This window comes from Meleagris gallopavo, chromosome 5, assembly GCF_000146605.3.
Source record: "Meleagris gallopavo isolate NT-WF06-2002-E0010 breed Aviagen turkey brand Nicholas breeding stock chromosome 5, Turkey_5.1, whole genome shotgun sequence".
NCBI classification, from domain to species: domain Eukaryota; kingdom Metazoa; phylum Chordata; class Aves; order Galliformes; family Phasianidae; genus Meleagris; species Meleagris gallopavo.
In genome coordinates this window covers 3,855,399-3,867,461 of record NC_015015.2, presented here as the reverse complement: position 1 = coordinate 3,867,461, position 12,063 = coordinate 3,855,399, and the positions used below count along the sequence as shown (strand labels likewise).

The 12,063-nt window shown below is 36.3% G+C and overlaps 1 protein-coding gene across 3 annotated transcripts in view; it reads left to right on the top strand.

The window, feature by feature from the left end:
* The window catches only part of NELL1 (neural EGFL like 1), a 273,232-nt gene that overhangs the window by 80,769 nt on the left and 180,400 nt on the right, over positions 1–12,063 (top strand). For all 3 annotated transcript variants that reach the window (XM_031553393.1, XM_010710718.3, XM_031553394.1), the window contains exon 12: positions 4,617–4,745. In XM_031553393.1, coding sequence (XP_031409253.1) covers positions 4,617–4,745 — 129 coding nt within the window. The remainder of the gene's footprint in view (positions 1–4,616; positions 4,746–12,063) is intronic.

Genomic DNA, 12,063 nt, shown 5'->3' with positions numbered 1-12,063 from the left:
TTTATAGCATGCCTATTACGCTTTTTATGGCCCAGGGACAAACATAATACGAAAAATAGTGTCGTGAAAGTGTTATGTTGCTCCCTTCAGCTGTTTTCCTCCTTGCCAAAGACAGTGTATAATTTTGAAAGAGTGGATTTTTCTCTTTTGCGTGAGTGATTCAAATAAATTTCATGAGAATTTTTCTGTTATGCTCATAATTTTGATAGGTTAGGACAGCCTCAATAATAGCCCTAGCTCCTGCAATCAGACTCTCCCTAAGTGCGAGGGTGTCAGGAAATAATGAAGTTGCAAGAGCTGGTTTCCTGCAGAAATGTTTATTTGCTGTCCTGCAATATGCTTTGGCTGGTAGATTTGGATCGACTGCTGACACTGATTTAGCAGGAAGTAGAGAATCCTACAGATAAGCTTAAGCATGCATTTTACTACAGAATTATAATCTAAAAATGGTGGCTTCTGCCATCCTCACTTGTTCTGCTTTGTTTTGTGTTAAGGGGATTTCCATTCTTTTACTTAAGGCATGAGAACACTCTTCAATTAACATAGCCCCCCATCTCTCTCTGTCTAGCTGCAAGCTTGGGCTTTGCTTCTTCAGAAATCAAATAATTCTCTTGCATTGCTGTGAAGTACGTGTTATATCAAGGTTTTATTTTTATGAAGATTTAATGGAGGTTGATAACTATGTACTGGATGTAATACATATTTATAACTGTATTTGGGATTTAAAAGACCCTTGTTTGCAAAAGAGAAAAGAAAATATTTGGAAGCTTGCTAGAATGTGCAGTACAATTATTCTAATGCACAGAAATAAACAGTGTTTAATAGGATCTGCAGTCAAGTAGCAGCTTGAAAGAATTTATGAAGTTGCTCTTATGTCACTGAGTTCTGGGACCTCAGACTCTGAAGGCATAAAAACTGCTGTTCAAAGTGCTTCATTGCTCATGACTTGTTTTAAAAACCGATTCAGATCATGAAAGGACATAATTGCTAGTGCATATTTTATGACTTCCTATGAGGTGTTTCCCAGATTTACTTTACGTATTTACATAGTAACTGTGGGGCTAAAGCATAAGAATTTAAAAGATTTCGAGGGTGAAATGACCTTGAACCTTTTAAACATAGCTAATACTATTAATGGAGGCATCATCAGCATTCCTTTTAGAAGCCTCTGACGTGTGAAAAGTGTGGATTGCTGCAGGGTAGTTTCTTGAACAGCAAGAGAGAGGAGGAATTTCAGTTCCTCAAGTGAACAGCTGGGGAAACTGGAAGGAGTGCAGAAAGCATTACAGATCTTACAAGGAAACCCTCAGAAATCTGGGAGGTTCATCAGTGTTGAGGGTAGGTATGTAGGGTATGTTTGATTGTAGCCATACTTTTGAGTGAATTCTTGCATTCTTCAATCGGCAATTAAACCAAATTACCAAGTATGGTTGGTACTTAAAAAGACAGACAAACCTTGATGTCATCGCAAAACAGTTTAGCACACTGCTTTGGAAAAGCAGGTTTGGGAAATTGGAATGTGAAGATACTGAGAAGCCTGGAAAAATGAGAGCAACATTTGGATGCCCCAAATAGAACGAATGTTTAATTTTAGGTAATCTGATTTGGGAGCAGTAAACCGTGCAATTTCTGATAGGTGCATAAGTGATAGTTTTATGTCTGGCATCATGAAAATTGACCTCTTTCACACTTGGTTTAATATGTTTAGGGGTGGTAGTTCTGCAGTCAGATATTGCTGATGAAAAGATATGGATGATGTTCTTAAGAAAAATGGAAGCAAACATTTCTGCAGCCTTGATAAGGAAGAGAGTAATGTTATTAGAAATGTTTGGGCAAGGAACAGAGGTCATCGTGCCTATAAAAAAAAAATCTAAACGCACTCTTCAATATTTAACTCCCATCTTGAATGGTTTTGAATGGCTGTTGTGAACATTCATGACTGTATGTGTGGGGGAAAATGGTTTCTGACATCTGTTCTGAATGCATTTATCTGTAATTTTAATTCGCGCTCATTTGCTTTGTCATCTGTGTTGGTCTGAAATTAGCTTAGATTATCAGAGCTATTTAAGATTTTCTGTGCTTCTGTCAAATCCTCTCCAATTGCTTGCTTGCTCACATGTGATGATTCTATTTTAAGGCTTTTCTTGTATTTGGAGAGGTGTTGACTGTCTCAGATAAAACTTGGCTGAGTATTTGGAAATCTCAGTAATTCAGTTACCTTCACCTGGGCAATAGCAATGTGTGCCCTCTGCTAGCTGCCATCTATGGCTGGTTGGCATTCAGAGATACTGTTGTGATATCATGGGTAGTTTTGCCATCTGTGTAGGTATTACGAAGGAACACTACAGATCATTTCATGGTCAAGAACTAATAAATATCACATATTCGTGGTTTTTTTGCATTCTGGTTGCTTGAGGGTGTGTGGTTGCTCCCACTGATAGATTGACATTTTAGTCAGTGCTTAGGGCCCTCTCTCTTTAGTCAGGAGTATAAGCACAGCACTAGCTAATCAGCAGCCCTTAGACGTGTTCCAGACTGTTCTGCTGAATATGAATGAATTTAAGTGTTTACCTGAATTATTCATTGAATTGGACCTAAAGGTGTGAACAACACAAGTAGCTTATTTTTTTTCACCTTGCAGTCCAAATACCAAGTGGTCTTTATTCACCAGAAAAGCACAATAAACACTCAGATCCAATATAAACTGCCAAGAATAGATAGCATTTTATTCCTTCTTCACCTTCAAAACCCCAGCTGGGGAGAATGCAGACCAAGGTCTAAGAAATACAACACTACATCCTGGATATGAGCCTGTTAGTTCTTTTGAAGTGCTAGATGTGTGTCTTCAACTGTGGGAGGGGAAAAACAGTTGCAAGAGCCTCTGATTCAATAGAATGTGTACTCTGACAGAGGCACAGTGAGCCCTTACAATTCTATATCACCATGCACGTTTTTGTGCAGGTTAACCTTAAATGACGTTTGTTTTGTAAAAGCTTGAAAGCATACAGCACTGTGCGTGCTCTTAAAAGAACAGGTTTGCTGCTTTCTGCTGATGGACGTGCTGAACAGATCTTTTGAAATGCTATGGGAAGTGGAGCTTGAGCCACTCTTGGTTAACATTTTTAAAAGGCAGGAAATGGTTTTTCATAATAAATACTAAGGCAATCTAGAAAAGCAGTAGGTTCTATTATCATATATTCCTAATGAGAGGAGAACGATGGAAAGTTTCTTAGAGCCTATTCATAAAACTTGTAGAACCGGAGCATTCTGAATGGAGAATCAGACTCCAAACTAAGACAGTTAATCTCAAATACGGATCATAACAAGAGAATTAAAGCAATACTAGATTTTCTAGAGAGGGTTTGAAAAAAACCGTGCTATCTCTATGGATTCTGGATGGATAATTAGAGTAATCATATGTTCTGTTGAATTGTGGTAAATGAACAGTGAATAATTCTGAAGAGTATGATGTGGTGTTGAAAACTACACAGGGAATCATACTTGGGAGGAAGTCCTGTTAGAAATGAATGGTTGATCTGGGACTTAGAACTTGTGATGAAAATTGACCAGGAGATTGTCCTATTGGCTACCTACAAGTATTAAAGTTGCCAAGAAATTGTCACATGATTAAAGATTGAGTTAAAGAGAGCCTCGTATTGTTACTTTTTTGGTGCAGAAAATGATATAAGGACTATTGTAATGAAAACATGCTGAGAAAAATGAAATCCTTTTTTAAAGGTTTGGATGAGAAGGAAAGAGGTGTGTGTATTTTTTTTTTTTATTGTGGTTTATCATTGTCTAAAGTTGATAATCTATGTCTCTCAAGTCCCAGCACAGTAGTAGTAATCTACACTAAATTGAAGTGTGGTATTTTATAGTGACTAATGTAATGCACTGATGTTATGTAGACTTTTAGTTGCAGTATCTACTAATAATAATTAAACTCCTTAATGCTGTGTATTCATTCAAAAGATAATTATTATTCTGGAGGAGCAGAAAATAGCCTGGAATGTCATGGTGTCAGGGGAAACAGTGAAAAAGAAAAAAAAAAAAAACAACAACACAAAACCAAAACCCAACCAAACAACAAACATCTTGTCTCTTGGGTAATATCTAGAATGTTAACAGAATAGAAATCTTGCTTAGAGATGGTAAATTGGATGCTGAATAGAGGAGTTTTGGGTTCCAGTGCTTGGTTTCAATTATAAAGGCAAAAAAAAAAAAAAGACAAATACTGTGTTAGCATAAATGGCTAAAGAGAGTATAACTGCACCTTAATTTTTATATTACATTTCATTTTATTTTTCAGTGCAAGTTAAATATATAAAGCGCATAGATTCTGTAGAAGATTAATGTATTGCCATGGTTTCCTCCTCTGAAGTTGTCTTTTTTCCTTACTAAAGCCATCCAGGCAACTGAATGCTTGGAGGGGAAAAAAAAATACTTGAGTACAAATTGATGGAGGAATCAAAAAAGCCTGTGTACCAAATTTGATTATAGAGTGAATTTCTAACATATAACATGCTGAAGCTTTCAAGAAATTAATATGGTTGATGTAAATATTAAACCTGAAATAAGCATGTTTTAATACCTATTTGCATTTCCTTGTGTTTTAGGCCATAACTTCTGTGCAGAAGGACACAGGTGTGGTGAAAATTCAGAGTGTAAAAACTGGAACACAAAGGCTACCTGCGAATGCAAGAATGGTTATCTCTCTGTCCAGGGAGACTCCGCATATTGTGAAGGTAAAGAAAATATTGAAAGACCTGTCCCCTTAACAACATGCTCAGAAAAATAGTATAGAAGAAGTGATGGAAGAATTAATTCCATTGCAAAGTTGAATTTCACGATAGTGAGTATCAGTTTTCAAAAGGGGCTCTTTTTGAATGTATGAAGTTGAGATAATCCATCAAAAAAGGGGGAATTGGTGCTGGACTGTTCAGATTCTGTTGTTCTCCTTCATTGGTGTGTTCTTGTATTGGCATGCTATGGTCATGCTGTCATGACAGCTTCCAAAATACCGTTTTTCAAGTGCTGTAACCTACCCTGTAAAATGTTTTCTAGAGAGTAACATCTGTGTAAGATGTATTAAACTTAAGAAGTGTGCGTTCTGCTGGCAATCGTGAGGAAGGCTAGTGTGAAGGGATATGGAGACTTGAACACAGAAATGGTGGTCTGCTGTACTTCCTGGTGTATTTCTGTGGACCAGGTATTTGTCTGAAGTGGTCTTTCTATGATACAGAAGATGCTTTTTCTGATAGGACTGTAGCTGAGGTACTTCTGTTGATGTTATTATTCCATCACAGGAAAAGATGCAATATTCTCCTTTTTTTTCTCTGCGTTTTCTGTAGCCTTGCTGTTATTTTAACAATGATCCACGTATTAGAAAATGGATTGATGAATCAGCATACAGTACATTTCTTCCTGCCTTTGCCTAGAAGGCTTTTTTTAATGTTCTTGTATATTAGTCTGCAGTATTTAATCTTTTGGTTATTATAGGAAGTTTCAAACTACTTTGTAAAAAAAATAAATAAAAAAATTCCCCTAGGTTTTTCATCTAGTGGCACTACTGATGGGATGGACATTTTTTTTTTTTTTGGACAAGCTTTTAAAGTATATGAAAAATTGGAAGTCAAGATGAAAGGATAAAAGAGGTTTGCATAGACTGGGTTTAAATAATCCTATGTTGATTAAAAAAAAAAAGTGCTTAAGTGAACAGGACTGCTTTAAACAGTTCATCAAGCTATTTAGTAACTTGTTTTTACAAATCTTGTGGTATTTAGTCAGTTCTCTGCAAACAGAAGTTTGCATGCTCCTATATATGCACTTCCAGTGTCTGCAAAAACAATTTATATGTTTCTTTTAGAAGGCACTAAGACTATGACTATTTGTCATATTTTTTTGCTACAAAAAGAAAAAAGCATGAGAACTGCTGTATAAGGGCACTACGAGGTTTGTGCAGAAAGCAAAAGACAATTTCAAGGCTCCTTGTCAGATGCAGAATTGAGTCCTTTTTCTCATTTTTAATTACAAGCGATATCCAGTGTTTTTATTCAACTAGTAGCAGATTTTCTATTTTCCTTTTTTCTCTATGACAAAAGATGAAAAACCTCAAGTCAAGTAATTCTGGTGTCGACAGTACATTAGTAGTGTTAGTGGTGGGGTAAAAAAATGAGCTTTGGGAAGAAATAAGCTTGAATTTGTGTATGGCCTGTGTTGCACTGAATTTTGGAAGGGCAAATCATATCCCTGACTTCTTGTATGTATGTATGAATGAAGCATGACAGAATTGAATAAATCCAGCTTTCTTTGCTATCTGAGACAGTGATAGAGGAAAGAGGATTTCTAGGTATTATAAAATTGTAAATTTGCTAGATGGAGAATGGTTCTAGAAGATGAATAGCTTTTTCTTCTTGTTATCAACAAGGGGTAGCTACAGAGTGACAAATTGGTTAGCCAAGCGATAACTTCTTCCAGCCCTGCAAAGGATTTCATTTCGTTCCTTAGAACGCTTTTCTGCAAAATTGCTTTGTATGCCCCCCTAATTTCATTTATCTCATCTGTGTTTAATCTGCTAAATAGAATAATTTCATCGTTGGCTTTTATAATATTCTCGAAGACGTGGTGAAGTTGTTATTCAAATCAGTGAGATCACAGACATGCATCTGAAGGTGGAATCTGTCAGTGTTGGTATAGTGGAGTAGTGGATTTCTGTGTGTACTGTGTAAGAACTGAACGAACGAAACGCCTGAACAAGAAAAACTCAAACAAAATATCTGTGGGAGCAGGGAAAATATCTTTTGTAATTCTGGTTTTGCCTTTGATATTCTTATGCCCTTAAAATTAAAAGATGAGATTACGGTTTGCTTTGAGACAGTGAGATAAAACCAGTTTGTACTTAAGATGCATGCTTGTAAATGGCACTTGAGTTCAGAATGTTCTGGATCTTGAAATTTTCCAAACTTCTTGTTTCTGCCATTGCACTTAGAACACTTGTGTGTGTGCAAATTCTAATGTATGGTGTTTTTTTATGGTTATTCCTGCTTACTCCTAAACTTAATTCTGGTGTATTATTGACCTTTATGGCACCATTTTGATCTTGGAAGATCTCTGACAAATTGCATTTCAGTTAGCTTTGCTTTTACCTATTTATTAGGAAAATAAATTACAAAAATAACCCTGAGAAGCTCTTACGGTCCATTTCTAGTAACTACTCTTCAAGCAGTTATCAGCTCTTCGTTTCAGAATATACAGGTGAATGGTTATTCACTATTAGAGAGAAGTATTTTTAAGGAAGCTTGTTTCTGAAAATGAATGCACAAAGAGAATGAAAGCAGAAAGCAGAGATCTGCTTTTATAGAATACAGCCATATATTTAAAAACAAAAGTTGTTTTTCTTGGTCTGTTTGCACGTGTTGTATATGTGAGACAAAGCATTTGCAGAGCAATATATAGAAATATGTCTATTAGCCAGTTTGGCTGAGGTTTAACTACAGATTAGATACTTAGGTGCAAGTGTTAAACCAGCTTTCTTTTACTTCAGTCACATGGGTAAATTCTGGCAACTGCACAGATAACCAGAGTCTCTGGTGACTGATATGACATGTGCAGCTATGACTTCATAGCACACCATTTAAATCTGTCACATTGATTCTTCCAACATGATATGTGATGTACAGGAGGTGAGCAAATATACTTTACTACTTAAAAGCCAGAATGCCTCATAGTCTAGGACTATTTCACAAACACCAACAGGACTCCTGAAAGTGCAGAGAGAAGGGAAAGCATTGACAAATGAAGAATCTGGAAGCTCAGAGACAAAATGAGAAAAATAAAGCCAAATCAATTAAAATTCATGCTTGTCACTAGCATGACTATCCTTACCTTCTAGATGCTAAGAAACAGAGAGCTATGTCTTCTGAAAAGAGCTTGGTGAGATTCTGCTGTGTGTTCCCAGTAACGAGCAAAAGCAAAAATTGCTTTTTTTGTTCCTCCCTGTTTCAGTTCTGTGTTCTTTACTACTATCTAGCATGAAATTCTGACAACACTTTTCTGCCTGTAAAGTTATGCTGGTACAAAAGTGATTATTACCTAATTGTGGTTGGATTCTGATTCATTGTGAGAGCTGCTTAAATCTTAAGTGGGATGAATCTCCCTGTTAGGATAAATGCATGTCTATTCTTGCTGACAAGAGTGCATCAAACAAAATTAGTATTAATATCCTTTGCTTCATGCTGAGCTAATCATACCCCCAGGAGGCATCTAGTATAAGTGATACTGTAGCCACAAGATGTCTTGTCATGCTATAAAGAGGTATTTTTTCCTTTCTAGTTCACTAATGTCACCCCAGAACATTCTTGTCGTAATGGATATAATGGAGAAAAGGATTCATTGACTAAAGTGAGCCTATAAGATTAATATTCTCAGTACTGTGTTGTAGTGTTTTATTTCCCTGTATGCTGGAGTAGGATGACGTGCTGTCTAGGATATCTCCCAGTTGTTTGTGGTGATGAGTATAAACAGGCTGTGTGAATCTTAGTTGATCTTCTAGGAGCAGCTGACAAAGTAAAGCTATTATATAAGAACATGAAGAAAACTTCTGTGTCAGAAGCAGCATTTTAGGTGGTGGTTAGGACAGAAGTCTTGGATGAGGCTGCTTTGCCCTTAAAAAGGCCGAAAATTCTAAGGCCACGTGTACTGTTGAGAAGGCCTGATACTGCTTTCCATCCCTCCTTTCCCTCTTCTTTACTGGTTAAATTGCCAGTGAGAGGAGATCTGTGGGGAATGTACTTTTGTGAGATCAATTCAGCAGCATTGTTAGTTGCTTTATATGCTCTCTTAAGGTCGCCACACTGATGTTACTTCAGCATAAAGAGTTAGCAAGATAAATGCCTTAATGGTTGTGAGAACTATTCTATTTTTTTGTGTCCTGATAGCATCCTCTAGGATCCCTCATGATGTTCATTCAGAGGGAACTTTAGACTTAGTCACTGACTTCCTTCCTCTGAAGAAGGAAACATTTTATCTTAATTTGTCATTACGAAATTATTGCGCATTATTGCTCTTTTCAAAAATGTCACATAAGCTGTGAAATATTAACTGAAGACTAACTGCTTTGCAGAAAACCTGTTCAGTTTGTAGTTACAGTGATCCTGTTGGACTAACAGGTTTTGGGGAGATGACATAAAGGTGAATAATTTTGATTGTCTTCATCAAGAATATCTTAGTCATTTTTCTTAAATGAGTGGCGACAAAACTTCCCCAGAGTATCACTTGATTGATACAGTTTCTACTTCTGTTTATTTTTCTTATCAGTGTCTTCACCAATCCAATCTGGCTGATATGTTCTAACAATTATTGGCAGAATCCTTGGAGAATGATGCAGTGCTATTTTTCTTATAAATTGTTTCTCCTTTTATAGTAAGCTAAATAGTACTGTTATATCTGTACTTCAGTGTAGCAATTAAGCACACCTAGAAATAGGCTGTATGCAGACTTGTTTGGTGTGAGTTCCAGTTAATCCATGATATGCCATCTCCTACAGAATATTTCTGAAATCAGTAAGTAGGAAACATTTTATATATATATATGTATATAAAAAAAATTACCATGCACTTAGCGTGTAATTGATCTTTTATTATTCTTAATTTGAGTAGTCCATTGAGACTGCATACAGTAGAATTTCCAAAGTACTAATGTTTCACTCCTGTCTTTTCCTTTTTCTAAATAAGCAGACCTAAATTACAGGATTAATGAGAAATTTCAACATCCTCCTTGATACTTGTTGGCTGAACTCAGCTTCATATTAACTCTTTGACTTTTGATTTTCAGCAATTCATTACTGTTGGACAAGAGCAATGGCTCCTACCCATTTGACTTAGAAAATCTTTCAAATTATGGCCTGGGATTATTGGCCTAGAAAACTGTATTTGTGTAGTCAATTTCCTGAAGCAGTCTAAATGTCCTGAGGTTGGTTAGTTAACATTTTCCTGTAAGATTGGCTTAGAAAACTATCACTCGTTTGGATATGCTTTCTATAATCAGAAATAGCAGTTCTTTATTTATGTTTATTCTTATCTATGTTAATGTTAGCAATTGCAGTGTTAGTAGCAATGTCCATTAACGTACTGCTGGGGCTGTGAGATGACAAAGGATGAACTGGGGTCATCAGCTCCTTGCTCTTTTTTTCTCATTTCAGGTCACAGTAACAAAACTCTGTCTTGTCTGAAGTTCATTCAACTGAAGATATGAAAAGTTGAAATAATTTACTATTTTGTAATATAATTTCTGTTATAATTATATAAAATAAATCTTTCTAGGATAGTGGCTTGTGAAGTCAAAAAGATGGAAACTGGCAGCAAATTTGAAAGTCATACTTGAGAGACCCGAAACTGGGTTGTATAAAGCTCTCTCTTCAGGCTTTACGTGGTTGATATAGGTCAGGTGTTTGGGGTTTTATAGCAGAGCCAGAACAAAAGCTGCTCCGTGGTATTAACAGGCAGGGATTCTTCCCCAGCAGAGGCAAAATTACTGTAAAGTCTGTTTCTAATGTCTACCATAGCATTGAGAAAGCCATAAAATTGAAATACAGCCTAAGCATAAAGCTTTGGAGTTAGTAGACCCTCAAAAACATGAGTGAATGTCTGCATTTAATTTGCTGTTCTAGATTTACATCTGTGAATGAGAGCAGAAAGTGTTCCTGGGGCTTCTAAATCTTTCAGAATTTATCACATGAAGCAAGACAATGCCAATCACAAAATATATCCAGTAAAGACTAGATCAGTCTGCTCTTAGTTGTACTAACTCACTTACAAGTTAGGCTTTTCAAGGGAATATGACCGCTTTTAGGATGGTTAAAGTCAACACTGCAAAAAATGACTGATATTGACTAATGAAGTATGGCTGTTCCTAGAGTTTGTAACAACCTAAATTTAAACGACCTTTCTTATTTTATACTGCAGTCTCATCAAAATGTGTCTAATGTTTTTGCAGAATTAATTTGTCCTGCAAAATGAAGAACACGTTGCTGTAATCCCATTATTCTCACCTGTGTTACCTTGAAATTCATATCTAGGTACAACCCTGTTAAGATTGAAGTCAATATTAGAGAGACATATGAAAGCCTTGAGGAGAAAACTGAACACTCATTTGCCCATGAACATGGAACCAAGCATGCAACATGGAAAGACCAGGTGAACTGTCTACCTGATCTAACGTACCACCATGCAGTGGCTTTCTGCAGCTGCTTCTCCCTTGCCAGGCATACAGTCATTTTTCTGCCACAGCCTGATGCTGCACATGACGCCATGGTAGCCATGGGTAGTTGGTGTGATTAGGTTTAGGAACGTTGCCAGTTTGGTTCAGGGTGGGATTAGGAGTTGTGCTTTTACTCCAGGCCTCTGAGGGCAGACTAGGTAAAGATTAGTATCTCACTTAACAATAAAATTCAATGACTGATTTTTTTCTTCATCCTCTTTTTTTTTTTTTTCTTCTTGTCATTTTGTTTATTTTGATTCAGAGCTCTGCAAGTGAATTATCTAAGCATTTAATCTGGTAATGCAGGAGATCTCATTCTTAGGTTTGTAGAACAATAGTGTGTTATCTTACTGCCCTATGGGAAACAAGAATATTGATTAACTTAGGTACATAGTACTATTGTGGTATCAATTTAAGACAATAAGCTTTGATCCTCAGGATTCTGATGCTAATTTTCAAATCACATTGAGTTTTCCTGTTGTGTGCGTCCCAGACACATAGTGCCTCTTTTCCTTTCTGTTTCTTTTCATTTAAGCTTGATGCTGTCAGACATAATTGTGAAATTCTTTCCAGAAAGACAAATATATTGAAAAATTCCATTCCAAAGATGCTTATGTTCATATAAGTTTGGTTGGAAAACACCTGTATTCTGAAAGCAGTGCAGAAAGAAAAGCAAAATGTAGAGGAAAAAGGTGTGCTTTTCTTTTATTAACCTATTCTCACAGAAATCAGGAAAAAATAGCCCTATGATGTTATTGGTTTTGTTCCAGAAGTAAAGACCAAATACACAGCAGACTTTTAATGAGA